The sequence below is a fragment of the Oreochromis aureus genome, linkage group 1, assembly GCF_013358895.1.
Source record: "Oreochromis aureus strain Israel breed Guangdong linkage group 1, ZZ_aureus, whole genome shotgun sequence".
Taxonomy (NCBI): domain Eukaryota; kingdom Metazoa; phylum Chordata; class Actinopteri; order Cichliformes; family Cichlidae; genus Oreochromis; species Oreochromis aureus.
The window spans coordinates 10432352-10447304 of NC_052942.1; the positions used below are offsets into that span (position 1 = coordinate 10432352).

A 14953-nucleotide genomic window follows, 5' to 3' on the forward strand; every position below is an offset into this window, starting at 1 on the left:
GGAATACAGCTGAGTTTTAAGTTAATTCCTTGTCTCAGGGGTCCTGCCTATGGGTCAAAATTTGCCTGCTCTGCAGCCATTTCATGACTTAATGCATCCACTGGTGTGTGTGTGTTTGTGTATCTGTGTGTGAATGTTAGATAAAAGTGCTTGGGCATAGAAGAAAAAAACAAAATTAATATAAGCGATTGAGTGAATCATGTTTTAAGTGCAAAGCACTTTGAACACTGATTTAGAGCAGAAAAGTCCTGTGTAAATACCAGTCAATTTACCACATTTCTAATGTTGAGACTAAAAGCTGAGGCATAGTTACAGGATGTTCAGAATTCTTTAAACGCACATATTATTTTAAAAATAAAAGCCTCAATTTACATATTAAATGTTAACTATTTGCTTTAAAATGGAGTGAAATTGTAAAGCTAGAAAGCCCAAAGTTAACTTTAGAAAATACATTTGATCATCAGAAGTATCTCCGATTTTCAAAATAAAACCCCTCAGTCAGTTACAATTTCAAAAATAAAAGTGTAGTTTACTTAATTTTAGTTTTAAAAGTTTCAAATGCTATCTCTCTTGCTTTTTAATGTTTAGTGTCTATTTAATGTTTTAACAAAAAACAATAGAAAAGTCCCACAGAAAACTATACAAAAAACATTACAGTGACTAAAAGGAATTTAAAAAAACAAACAAAAAAAACATTTAAACTTGACATGTAAAATCTATGCAAAGTACTGTTGATCAAATTGAATATGAACATATGTGATGAAACCAATTTTTAAAATTTTTTAAAATAAATGAATTGAAAGGCAATGTCATCCACATATTCAAGATGAATAATTTGAAAGCTCTAACTCATTTAGAAAAAAAGAACAAAAATAATTTAATAGCAATGTTAAATTTGTTGTAATATCTAGAATATTAGGTATCACTACAAGTTTAAGGCATGCCTTTTAAAGTCTCAAATTGTCTGTTCACGCCCTGCTTGTAAGGGAAACGATGAAAACAGATACTTAAATATGGAAAAACTAAAAGCTTAGGAGATGGAAAAGAAACCTTGGACATAAAGTAGCTGATGATAAGCTGTCAGCCTCGTAGCTCCAGGCACATATCTATCGAAACCAACATAAACATTTCATAACAACTTTAGAGAGTACATCTGTTATTCGTTTTCCAAGATGTTGTGAAATCGTCATGTCTAGTATGACAGCTGGTGCATGATGAACTATCAGTAAACGCATTTGGCTCGATGCACATGAAAATCTGCAATTGTACCATGAAGTGTTTCTGTGCAAAAACAACTGGTTTTGAGTGTCTAACTTGCAGCTTCAGAAAGATTCCCTTGAAAATCTTCCTCGTTGGACTTGATGGATATTTTTTGCCTGCACTTTCTTCATCACTTTCCGCTGTTCTTCTCATTATCGTGTTTTTATTCCTACTAAATGCACTTTCCGCTACGTTTGCCAATATTTTTCCATTGTTACTCAGCACACATACCAGACTCATAACAAGAGGAGAGGAACAGGAACTGCTTGCAGACCCAGTACAGTTGTGCACAACTTCAGACCAATGCAATCTTTCACGAGATGAGAGCACAACGGAAGGAATGGGTTAAAGATTTCCGTCCACCGTGCTGACACAGGAAAATGAATCGTCTATAGCCAGTTACACTAGGATAGTGTAGGATACACTAGGCAGACTAGGATACTGTAGATATCATCAAGCTTTTGCTCCTTTCTTGGAGTTTCTCGGGAGGTTTCTTGCTGTTTGGCAGCCACCATGCTTCCTTTCCTCACAAAGAACATCCCCCTAATCTTCCACCTCTTCCTAAATCTCAGTTTGTGTCTAATGGGCTGGACACAGGGTAAGTAAAATACATTATATTCTGATTCTGAAATTCCAATGAGACCGTCTTCGTGAATTTTTGTGTCTTTATGGAAAAAAAAAAGTTTTAACAAGAAATAAGCCAGCTGACTGAGTTGCTGACTAACTGTGGAGTTATTTTATAACTATGAGTCACTTCTTCTGCTCATCTGAGACTTCAGCCACTTCATGCTATGCACTCAGTGTGGCTTACTGAAACAAGAGTAAAACGTACAAAGATACAGATATCAGGCATACCAGTGACTAAAGCTGGGACACTTTTACAGTTGAATTCATTTGGCTTTATGAGTAGAATTAAACCTGGGAAAGCTGTAATTGTTTGTAGCCCCTTGGGAGCTATAACCTGAGAAACATGTTCACTGATTGACTGGAGTTTTCTGTTTGAGAGAAAACTACCATTATACAGCAGGTATATTCATTAGTGCTCCAAATGGAGCATCATAAGTTGGATTTTGGGATGTATTTGGATCGTTCTCAAGCTGCTCAATATGATCAGCATCAATGTGACACTAGGTTTAAACAAGGGCAAACTGAAATTTGGTGTACACACACTGTATACTGGTATAGCCCTGTTTGATTTTGATGTTTTATACCTGCTGTGAACGATCAATATGATGCCATTCTGTCATGTGATATGTTCTTGGAAGTTTGATCTGCCTCATCAGACAATATTTAAAAGGGACTTGTTGGTACTGTTGACTATTTTTCTACAATCACAAACACATAATTTACGATGACTTATTTTACTTATGCTGAGGTTTCCACTGGCAGCTCTTAGATTTAAAATCTGAATATTTTACTTTTCCTTCGCAGCCCTGAGGGGAGACAACTGCCCAAGCTCTCAGTGGAACGTGATGTGTCGCCCGTGTTGTGAGTACCACCTGATCCAGTGTCGGTGTCCATCAAAAGGCACAAGGGTCGGCTACACTGTTCCCTGCTGCCGCAATGTCCTGGATGAATGTGACCCCTGTATTGTTCATCCAGGTAAATTCTTTTCCTCTTTCTGTTTTTTCTAAACAAAACGTATTACGTGTAATATTGTTGTGAAAACATATCAGAGTTGTTGTGATACTGTAAATGACTAGGAGTTCCAATTTATCTTAAAAATGTTTTCGATTATTACTTTTTGCTCTGCGGTTGTCTCTCTCCAGGCTGCAGTCTATTTGAGAATTGTAAAACCTGCAACAATGGAACATGGAGAGCTAATGATGACTTCTTCGTGAATGGGAAGTATTGTACTGAGTGCCGCCAAGGCTGGAGTGGAGGGGATTGTAAAAGTGAGTAAGTGCTTTAATGAAGTATTGCTGTGAGGCCTGACCAAGCTACAGAAATGTCTAATATTGTGAATCATACACTTAAATGTGATTCCTGATAGGAAAACAGAGATCATACAAAGCCTACATTATGAAGTGAAAATGAACAGATAAGTCCAGTGCTGATCTTTTTTTAATAGCATCTTTACAATCCCAGGTTGTTTTTGTCTAAGGGATTTTCATTTTATGTCACATTTGCCAGTGTAGTGTCTTATATTTAGTCAAAAATATTGGGATGCTATGTAAAATGTAAATCAAAACAGAATGCAATGATGTGTCCTCTCATGAATCCACACTTTATTCACGATAGAAGACGTCAAATATTTAAACTATGATGAGTTATTATTTCACAAATGTGATTAGCACATTTTGAAATGTTGGGGTGGGACCGCAAAAGGCTGGAAAAGTAACTGGTTCGAAAAAGAAATACCTTTTCGACATGCTATATAATTAGTTAGTTTAATTGTCTTCAGGTCAGTAACATGACTCTGTATAAAGACAGCATCCATGACAGAGTCTGTACTCTCACTTTTTATACTTATCTGTATAAAAAGGGCATCTTAAAGAGGCAGAGTTTCTCAGAAGTTGAAATGGGCAGAGGCTCACCAGTCTGCAAAAATTTTAATCTGCAAATTTTGGAACAATTTCAAAATAATGTTGCTCAATGTAAAATTGTAAAGAGTCAGAAGATCCCATTCAAAGATTCAGGGAATCTGGAGAAATCTTTGTGCATAAGATACAAGGTTAAGAAGTTAATATTGCATGCCTGTGATCTTCTGGCCCCCAGGCAGTAGTGTATTAAAAACACACAACAGGAACACTTCTGGGAATCAAAGTTCACTGTGCCATCTTCAAGTACAGGTTAAAGACGTGTGAACATGATCCCAGCTTCTCTGAGTCAAAGCACATTTAAAATAGACTATGGAAAACTGTTCTGTGGTCAGATGAATCTAAATTTAAGATTCTTTTAGGAAAACATGGACGCTGTTATCCTCTGGGTTAAAGAAGAGTGGGACCATCCGGCTTGTTTGCAGTGCTCAGTTGAATACACTGCATACAAACTGTATACATACCTGAAGACTCTACATAAATTCATTCAAATAACTCTAAAAATACTAAAGAAAAAAACAAAACAAAACAAACAAAAAAAAAAAAACTATCACAACCAATAAAGAAATAACTAAGACACAAAATGACTTAATTATTTTCTTTATTGGCCAAAGGGCTCCATTCTCTGTGACTGTGATAAGATGTTCACCAGGATACCAGTTATGAGCACTAACCCAGTAAATCATATTCATGATCTGACATTTACATGGAACAGTGAGGCAGAGAAGTCATATTATTCACCCCCCCTACATACATGATAAGAAGCTAACACTATTTACTACAACAGAAGCACAAATACATGCAATCATATTAAGAGACAGACAGCTGCTCAGCCCAGCGAATAATGCCAAACAGAAACATGTGCATAATGATATTTCATCTCACTGCTTCTATTTCTTCTTTGGACTAAGATGAAAACAATCCTCAGTTCTCCTTTTTTGTTACTCAGAGTCTAGTTTTTGTGGAAGAAGCTGTGTACAGGATGCTGAATAGCACTGTGCAGCACACACACACACACACACACACACACACACACACACACACACACACACACACACACACACACACACACACACACACACACACACGTGCGCAGAGACCCTGCCCTTAGTTACAATTCATTAGAGTTGATGCTGACAGTGCTCGTTGCCACAAATGCAACAAGTCTGCTGAAAGGCAGGTAAAACAAAAAATGTCTGAATTCATTCATGTAAAACTGACTTATGACTGAATAACAGGCGTCCATCCATCCATCCATGCATCCATTCTTATCCGCTTATCCTTATCAGGGTTGTGGTGAGGGGGCGTTAGGGTGCTGCAGTCTATCCCAGCTGTCATAGGGCGAGAGGCTGGGTACACCCTGGACAGGTTGCCAGTCTGTTGCAGGGCTAATAACCTTGAGACCTTGTCCTTTTAGTAAACTACTTTATTAAATGAATTAAATTACTTAATACATGTCTCCAAGGAACATAAGAACCTCTGTTTTTGTCTGCGATGCTGGTACCCTATGACATCCTGTGGCTCCGAGTGTTGTGTAAAGGGAAGAAAACATCAAGAGGAAACATCACCACCATTTAATGTAAAATAAATATCTTTAGCATCTCCAGAGTATGTACAGTTCATGTATGCAGCAAAGGATATACGGGCAAAGCTGTTTAATAATCAGATCAATGGTTAAGAATTTTCAAAATGGCACATCCTTCGTTGCAATACACATTATGAACATTTGGTGGCGACAGTGCTTTTTGTTGGTTTGCCTACAACTGTAGGCAGCCTGGTGTCTACTTAGAGATCAAGTTCACAAAAAGAAAAAAAGATAGATGAATACTACTTTTAAAAAAAGAACATACACAACTACAGATACAGATACAACAACAACAACCACCGCGTAATAATTTAGACCAAATGTAGTGTAAGGCTCAGTGCAACATGAAGCTGATATTAGTGCAAAGTAAAAAGGTTTACTTAGTTGCCACTCCTTCTATTCACTCACATGGTACTTTTCCATTCTCTACATTTAATGGCGTTGGGGAAATTGCCACTTAGGTGTTATTCTGTCATGTTCTAACATTCTGAGTTACACAAAAGAAGGCATTTGGACATTGGGCAATCTCTCTCTTAGGCAGGCTTGTTACAGAATGTTCTACACAGTCTGACTAACTCCTTGAATAGACTGAATGATCTTATTCAGGGATATTTTTTTTAAAATTCTAAACATTTCCACCCCATTCCCTTAGCAAAGAGTGGTCAATATCAATTTAAAGAGGCTTTAGTATCTAGTCTTGCTTTTTCTTAACAGCATTAATAGCAGCATGATGATGATAATCAGAACCATCAGACAACACACACACACACACACACACACACACACAGGCAAATATATATATATATATCTATATTCCTTTTTCACACTTAGCTTGCAACAGTCAAAATGCTCAGTGCCACTGAGACAAGTACACATTTAATGGGTATAAGTATAAGTAATTATAGTTCTCTTGTTGGTAGCATGTGGAGGCGTCATTCAGCGAGCTCAGGGTCACATAGCCCTGGAGAGCTACCCAACAAATGCTCGATGTGAATGGATAGTGCAAATGGAGAGGGGGAGCAGTATCCAGCTCAGGTAGGTAACTTTTCCAAAGATCTGATATGAAAATCATTCAACACTGAAGGCACATGATTTGATCAAAGAGAAAAGATTTAGTTAAGTCTCTATTTGAAAGGCTCAGAAGGGATCAATGTGACCTCAGGTAATAAAGAACTGCTGAGCTGCAGATGATACAGGAGAGACTCAAGCAATCTGGCGGTTGCAGTTGACTGTGTTGGAATAATAAAAGAGCTGGAGATGAGCATACTTTAGAGTGAGGACAATCTTAGGTTCAAAGCAGGGTAACAGTTACAAAACAAATGGTATTGTGGTGTCGCGGAAATAAGATATAACCGGGGACGGTTACTAAAGTAGTGACAACGCCACCTGGGGGAGGGCGCTACAACCCCAGGAAAGATTTCTCTAGCCAATGAGAAGATTGTATTGGCTACCAAAGCCCACAGACTCGTTATTTAAAGGCAGAGGTGAGACAAAGGGAGTTTATAATGCAAAGTTTATTAAGAGAAACTACTAAAACATAACTAAAAGATTAAAAGGAACCTAGGGTAGCAGGGTAAGAGAGTAAAATAAATTAAAACCCTTTATTACCAAACGATAATTAAAACAACATACTCCCTGCCACAATGCTACCCTAAAACAAGCACAATATATTAAAAAGAAGCAACTAAACAAAATGGTGGAGACCGGCCACTTGAGGAGGCAACCTACAGGAGGAGTGCCCAAGGGTGCCACCAATTACTCACCCGTGTGATTTCACAGCAAACCTCACTCACACTAAACTCTAAATGGTGCAATCTGCCTATGCCCGGTGTGTACACTCGCATGCATCGGGGAGGGGATTCCACCTCACGTGCCTAGCCTCTAAACAAGCGGCCACACCTCCACTAAAGCAATAAAGGAAAAGATAAAACATTAAACAATCAATAAAAGATCTACATAAAACCACATCCCAAATCACTATACTTTATAAAAGTAGTGCATAACAAACAAAACGGCATCTGACAAGACAGCAGCAGTATAATATACACCTGCAACAAAAGAGGAAAACAGTAGTCAAAAGTCCACCCTACTATGCCACAGTATAATAAACAAAAGTCGCACTTACCACTCTCTAAGGGCAACTGAGTAGCTTTCCTTAAGAGATATGTGGAGCTCAACTGCCTAGTGCTGCAGCCACCTTAGATTGCCAAGACTGCCAAATGCCTTCTCTCAGTATTGAAGCGCAGCTGTTTCTTATAGCCAGGTAATTGTCGGCTGAAAGGTGTGGATGTCAGTGGTGCGTTTAGGGACATCATGTAACATCCCAACCCAAAATCTACTTCACTACAGTATCATTTTGTTTGTTTGGAAAAATAATGTACTTTTCAGTAAAAATACATAGTAGAACATTAACATAAGATATAGAAATTTCTTTCAAATCTATACTTTGGATTATCGTTAACTAGTATAACTCATTCATCCTGCTTTATATCTGTACTGTTAATGTGCTTTACATCACACTTGGCATGTGGATTATCTCACATCAGGTGACAAACATCATTTCTGTATTGTTTTGCTGCAGGTTTTCACTGCTGAGTTTGGAGTCTGACCACAGCTGTCGTTACGATTACGTCGAGGTCCGTGATGGTGACAGTGTGGCTTCTCCTGTGATTGGTCGCTTTTGTGGGGATCAGCTACCTCCTCCAATAAAAAGCTCCAGGAACTTCCTACACATTCTCTTCACCTCTGATGGCTATAATAACTTTGATGGTTTTGTTCTTACATTTCAGGAAATTTCAGGTAGGTATTAATCTTAAGCAATGTGAATACTTCAAATGCATACACACTGCCGCAGGACAGACAATATAACACAAACACTTAGCATTATAATGCAGCGTAATACAATTGGTCACAATAATGTTTTAAAGCCTCTCCTGTTTTTGAGACCATGGAGGCAGACTGGATTTATATTGGATTATATTACATTACGATACGTGGCATTCCTTTTATTTTATTATCACAGTATATGAGTCAGCGTATGCTCTGTGTAAAGGGTTTTTTTCCTCTATGTAATCCACATACAAAACAAACAATACAAACAATACAAATGCGTTAGGCTCAGGGTGCACACAGGCAGTTAACAAATGAGAGAAAAAGCGTTTTTTATCATAATTAGAGGGAAGAGTTACTGCAGACCTGTACAAAGCTGTTAGGACTGATACCGTTTATCCTATGATATACATATAACAAATACATGGCACTATTCCTCCTTGCAAAGTGCATGTATTTTGTTTCTATGCAGCACATTTAGTCCGGGTACCTTTACTTTCACTCTTCATCTGTGTCTGTGCAGCCTCCTTCATAGGGCAGTGATGTGAGACGGACAGTCAATGACACAGATTTATCATACCTGCTCCTCTCTGCCCCATTTACTGCCTTTAAAGCAAATCATGCATCTAACTTCAGTCCCATTTATACAGTCTTTTCCCTCATTGGGCATCAACTGTGGTTTCCTAATCCCAACATATCAAAGCGCCACGGCATGAATGAGAGTTATAGCAAAGGGAAGTATCCAGAGATGATTTAAGATTCTTTTCATGTATGCAGAAGATGCCCTATTATTAGTAACAATCTCTAATGCAACATTGAGCCTTATAGTCCTACAAGATCTATCTATCTATCTATCTATCTATCTATCTATCTATCTATCTATCTATCTATCTATCTATCTATCTATCTATCTATCTATCTATCTATCTGTTTATATTATGTCAATTTAATAATGTGCACCCTTATAAATGTTATGTTTATTGGGTATTCAGTGTTATCTTTCATTTATCACAGTCAGAAAATTTCTTTACAGTGTCAGCCATCAAGAATGTAGCATGCGCAGCACCAGACAAACCAGTGAATGGATACCTGCTGCCTGTATATGGTCCAAAAGAGGAGCTCGTATTGGTAAACTACCGGTGCCATCCACCTTTCAGGCTGATTGGCACGCAGCAGAGGACCTGTCTACCTAATGGCACGTGGAGTGGCACTGCTCCCTCGTGTGTAAAAGGTTTTTTTTGTGTGTTTTTCCTCCTCCCATGGTGCTTGTTGTGTTCTATTATGGTGTTTGCACACTATTATTGCCAGTTAAGAAAAGCATTTTTCTCTCTTTTGTCTCAACTGCATACAGGTCAAACAAGCCTGGTCCGGTGCGCTCCTCCACCCAAACTGCTCCATGGATATCACAGACCTGCTCTTGACTCAGCTGGAGGTGCTGAGACAATTGAGTTTTTCTGTAAAACCTCCTACATTTTAAGTGGAAACCACCAGAGTACCTGTCTCTCTAATGGATCCTGGAGTAGCAGGTCACCAAAGTGTGTTAAAGGTAACAGTTTTCAAAAAAAAGGAAGAAACATTTAGGTTGTAGCTGCTTTTCCTCCTCGTTGTTACATGAGGAAAACAAAATATATAGAGTATAGAGTATTACGTATTACATATAGTATATTGTAAACTGGGGAATTTATAAAGATAGATTAGACATTCTTCTGTGTTTGTCACTACAGTATTTATGTCCCTGATATTTTTAATCAGAATCATTTACATACATATCTGCTTATCGCTGTCACCTGCTTGAACTGTCTTCACAGTCTGTCGAGAACCCAGAGTGTCTGAACTTGTACGGCAAAGTGTTGTGAAGCCACACCTAATGCTAAGGTAAATTTTGCGATACTGCATTATGTCATATGTGTGTATGTATGAGTTTTGCACACTTAAAGTCATTATTTTGGATTTTTTTTATGTTACTTTGTCATTATACAAATTGCTGTGATGGTTTTACTTTGTGAGGAAAAAAACGGAACAGTCCCACAGACTTTCCTCTTCCGTGTTCCTTGATTTGATAGCAGTAACAGTAGTTTACGTAGCTATCTGGTGTATTGCCCTGACACATCTTTGAAATTTGCACATAGTCATACCATGGATGCTTCAAAGACCAGAGATTGCAGGTTTTCAGATGTACCAAACTAGTTATACCCTTTTGTAAAACAAGTCACCCACGTAAGTGCAGCATATTCAAAAACAGCAATGTAGCATGCATGTGAGAGAAGAAGTCATTTATGCCCCTTATTGTGTCCCAGATGCTAAGCACTAGTAGAACTTGAAGCAAACATAGGTTATTCTCTTCCTGGTTTTATGATTGAGTAAATCCACACATTGAAAATGAAATGTTATTAAGCTCTAAAACAAAATAAGAAAGGACATGAGTGGGAGCCCATTGGTAGAATTTGGAGGCTCAAAAAATATTGGAAATATCAGTTTGAAACAATGAATAAGCAAATCTGTATATGGGTAAATAAGAGATAAACAAGATGTATGTATATGTATAAAAACACACAATGCTTATCACACTGTAAAGATGAGCTTTAAAGGCAAACTATCTCTTTCTTTTAGAGAGCGTTCAGACCAGAGTCTCCACCTCTCATCCAGATACAGCGTGGATGATTTGCTGTCCGCTGGCTTTATTCCACTAACATCCGGTGGATTGTCCAGAGAGAAAAATGATGACACCTCTTTGGCCGAGATACCTCGAGGTTTTCACCCAGTCTACACTAGCATCGACTACAAGTGTGCTTCACCTCTCTATCGAAACAAAGGAAGCTCTCGACGCACCTGTCTGAAGACTGGAAGGTGGAGTGGGCACTATGTTTCCTGCTCACCAGGTGAGATCAGCAAAAGTTTACGCCTGGCTTGTTAAGTGAAATCTCTCTTAAAAAACAGAGAAAATATAAACAACCACATTGGTACACTGCACAGACACAAATACCACTTACTTATCTGCAAAGAGTCACCAAAGCAGGTGGAGCCACATGCTTGATTTTGCACAGGCTTTTATGCTGAGTGCCCTTCCTGATGCAACAATCTGATTTATCCTGGCTTTGGGCTGGTACAGTACTAGGAGTATGCTAGCCTGTGACCCTGTGTCTCCTCCTGGTCTCGAACCAGGGATCTTTTGCATGCAAGACAAATATGTACTTAACAACATACAGAAAAAGTATTAGTTTCACTGACTACAACTGAGGAATAGACTCATCTGACAGGCTGTTAGTTGCATACAGTTATCCAGTTTTAACCACACATTACCCGTTAGCCCTTCCTCATAATATCAAGTTTTTTGCAACAAAGATGGTGATGGTGGAAACACTCATCTTGAGGCTTCATAACATGATTCCAGAAACAAATGGTAGGAATTTTGTTTTGTTTTTTAAAGCCAACCTAAAGTGGTCATTTGAGGAACTGCACTTTTTGGCTTTATTTTTCTTCTTGACCAATACATTCCAGCATCGTTAGCAAATTTCAGAAGTATATTCTTAAGTAAGCTAAATTGATTTCTGAACTTAGCTCTTACACCGGAAAGATTGTAGTTTGACTAAAATGCAATAATGATGATCTGTTTGAGTTCAGAAGCAACCTACCGCAGGTATTAGATTCATTCTGTAACATTTATATTGTAATGTTGTGACTCTTCTGCAGTTACACGACATTTTTAAATGAATCATCTTGGTCACAGTGACATCTTATTCAGAAAAAAGTTACGCAGACTAATTTTGAAGTAATTCTTTGACATTTCTGGAAGTCAACTGATTATCTTTCTTACCTGTCTGTATGTTTTTTAAGGGCTAGATTCTAATTTTAAAGCCACTTTCACATCTGCACTGTAAAATGTTATACTTTGGTTTTCTTTGTCCTCTCTGATGTCACAGTTTGTGGCAAATTTGACGCTTTCAGCAGACACAACCTCTCTGACACTCAGTGGCTGTGGCATGCAGCCATTTATATCCGCTCACCACCTGATCACACTGTGAGCACCTACACGTCCCCTGGAAGGATCATAACGGACCAGCAGGGGGCCTCAGAGGAGTCCACATTCTGGTTCCTGGCCTGCAGTGGAGCTCTGGTTGCCCAGCATAGAGTCCTGGTGGTGGCTCAGTGTGTGGTAGACAAGAACAAGCAGCAGCCCATTCAGCCTGAACATGTGAAGGTTGTCATAGGCAAGCAATACCACACACCCAGGGATGTGTTGAAAAGCCAGCACCACCTGAGGGTAAAGTCCCATATGCATGACAACTTTTAACTGTTTAAACTTGCCTAAACAATGCAGTCTAAATGGATGAGCATGTAATATGCAAATAAAAAATATTCATTAATGCCTTTTTATATCAGTAAATCCTTTGCAGGTCAGGTTATATATGGCAAATTTAAAACAAGACCAAAGTTGTTTAAGCCGAGCGAATTTAAATGCTTTTTTAAATCATCCAAACTACCAGCTGAAATGGTCATCTCACTTTCATTCCACATTAAACCTAGATGCCACCATTTGGCCTGAAAATGACCAAACAGTGCTCCTAAATATGTGGTCTTACTGTAGTTTTTTCTTTTTTTGTAACTCATAAAGTGCAGAAAAGCTTATAAATTCTGTAGCACAACAGTTGATAAATTAAAAAAAAAATCAGTCTTAATTAAATTGAAGTTATTTTCTGGATATGTTTTTGTTTGCAAATGTATAAGGTGGATAAGGTGCATATTTGATATGCACTTAAAGCTTACATGGAATGCAGCTATATTTTCTTTGGTTCTGCACATCTTGCATACATATAATCTAATCTTGATGTGTATTCCAAAAACAACAAAACTTGGCATGCAACTCAGTAGTCTAACTTCCAATTCTCCTTCATCTTCTCTTTCTGCCCCAGCAGGTTTCAGAGATAGTAGTCCATCCAAATTTTTTCTCCTCACCAGACTCTGATGTGGCTGTGCTTAAGCTAAAAGACAAGGCCAAGATCAGAGAGCGCGTGTTGCCTGTGTGTCTACCCAAAACGCAAGGAGGGGAGGTGACTGCGCAGGAGGCTTACACCGCGAGGTGGATTTTACCAAACAATCCCAGGCACCTGGGCCACTCTGCAACCTTGAGCCTGACAAAACTTGTTGAGCTGACTGATGTTACTCATTGTGAAAGAGAATTTGCTCAAGGAGGGGCACATACCACAGCGATCAGTGACAATTCATTGTGTGTCATTAGCAAACCGTCCAGTCCTCAGAGCGCCTGCCCAATTGTCATTCCAGGCATCACAACCATGCCAGCTGTGTTTTCATCCACAAGGGCTGTCTTGTCAGGTCACGAGGATACTCACCGAGCCTCTAGTGCAGGCTGGCAGCTGCTTGGTTTAGAGAGAGCAACATCTTTTGAGAAAAACAACTGCAACCAACCGAGTTACACAGTTATCACACAAATTGCAAACTTTCAAGACTGGATAGAGCAACATGTGAAGTAGGTGCTTTTGGTACAATCTTATAAAAGGCAGAATTTCAGCCATGTTAATAATTAAATTTGAGTTCTGTATATTTCAGTGCTGCTCATTATGCAAAACTAAACTAAACTAAACTAAACTGGTTTTAAGCACCTAATGCAGACCTACTTCCCATACGGTACCATGTGATCGTTACAACTCTATTATGTGTTTGCACCTGCAGCGATCACTCCCATATAAAACACTTCCTCATGCTTCCAAGAATAAATTGTTGTAAAAAAAAGACAGACAACTGTTGACCTATTTATTCTCAAAACATGGGTGGTTATGTAATTACTGACATCTAAAACATTAGTTACAAGCAGTTATTGTTTTGTTTTTTTAGTAAAGCAAGTTGATTTATAAAGTATATTGTATATTGTAAAGTATATCCTGGACATGAAGCATGTAACATATGCTTTTCTACTGGATAAATTACACAATATGCATTAAAAATGTGTATTTCTGCATCATTTAACTTTTTGCCATTTCAAGTAAACTTTAACTGTGTTATATTTACAATCTATTATGGAAATGAATTGTGTTTAAGTAAATTGTGAGCACCGCAAACCAAAGGTAATTGTATCACACAATTTGACACAAAAATCATCTGCAAAGAACCTTGTGAGTATTTTTGACCAGCATTTAAATTTTGAATCTCACATCTCAAAACTGCTTTCTTGACTACTGTCACTTACTTTTCACATGCATCGTGCATTCAGCAGTCCTCCCATCTTCATCTGTTCCAGAACTGAAGACGTAGGCTGCTAACAAAAACTAACATCACTGTCTACCGGTGAAATTCAAAATTAATTTTATTTTTCATTAATTACAAACAAATATATAGCAAACCTGCTGAGACCCTATTCCACCTATCAGCCTCTCTGAATATCGAATCTCGGTCTTTTAACTGTTCCATGCTCTTATTTTATAACCATTGGCCACCACACTTATAAGGTTGTAGCTGCATCTGCACACAGATTCAGCCTTCCTACCCTATCAAGTTGGATGAATCTGTGTTTTGTTTGCTGATAACTCTTTTTTTTCTAGGTTTTTCTTCATCTTTCGCCCAATATTCTTGGCTGTTGTTCACATCTAATGTGTGGAAGTGTGTGACAGGAATTAATGTAAGATATATGCTTGTGTTTTTGTACGTTTGGACACGTATGAGCACTTTTTCAAACACACTGCTCCACAAATAAAGTTATTCTTATTATTATTATTATTATTATTAT

At 38.2% G+C, this 14953-nt stretch overlaps 1 protein-coding gene across 1 annotated transcript; it reads left to right on the top strand.

Moving 5' to 3' along the window:
* The first annotated feature begins 1600 nt into the window (after positions 1-1600).
* Positions 1601-14842, top strand: si:ch211-102l7.3 (limulus clotting factor C). Its single transcript, XM_039604854.1, has 11 exons — positions 1601-1858; positions 2692-2862; positions 3030-3155; positions 6306-6420; positions 7967-8184; positions 9248-9445; positions 9566-9760; positions 10023-10089; positions 10825-11093; positions 12135-12475; positions 13128-14842. Exons 1-11 carry the CDS (start codon positions 1774-1776, stop codon positions 13701-13703), a joined length of 2361 nt encoding a protein of 786 aa, XP_039460788.1. The 5' UTR covers positions 1601-1773; the 3' UTR covers positions 13704-14842.
* Positions 14843-14953: the final 111 nt, after the last annotated feature.

Bases quoted from the DNA above. Each gene is read 5' to 3' on its own strand.
- si:ch211-102l7.3 (XM_039604854.1), top strand. From the start codon at position 1,774: ATGCTTCCTTTCCTCACAAAGAACATCCCCCTAATCTTCCACCTCTTC. The intron at 1,859-2,691 runs GTAAGTAAAATA...TTTCCTTCGCAG, and splicing joins TCTAATGGGCTGGACACAGG to CCCTGAGGGGAGACAACTGC. The intron at 10,090-10,824 runs GTAAATTTTGCG...TCTTTCTTTTAG, and splicing joins AAGCCACACCTAATGCTAAG to AGAGCGTTCAGACCAGAGTC.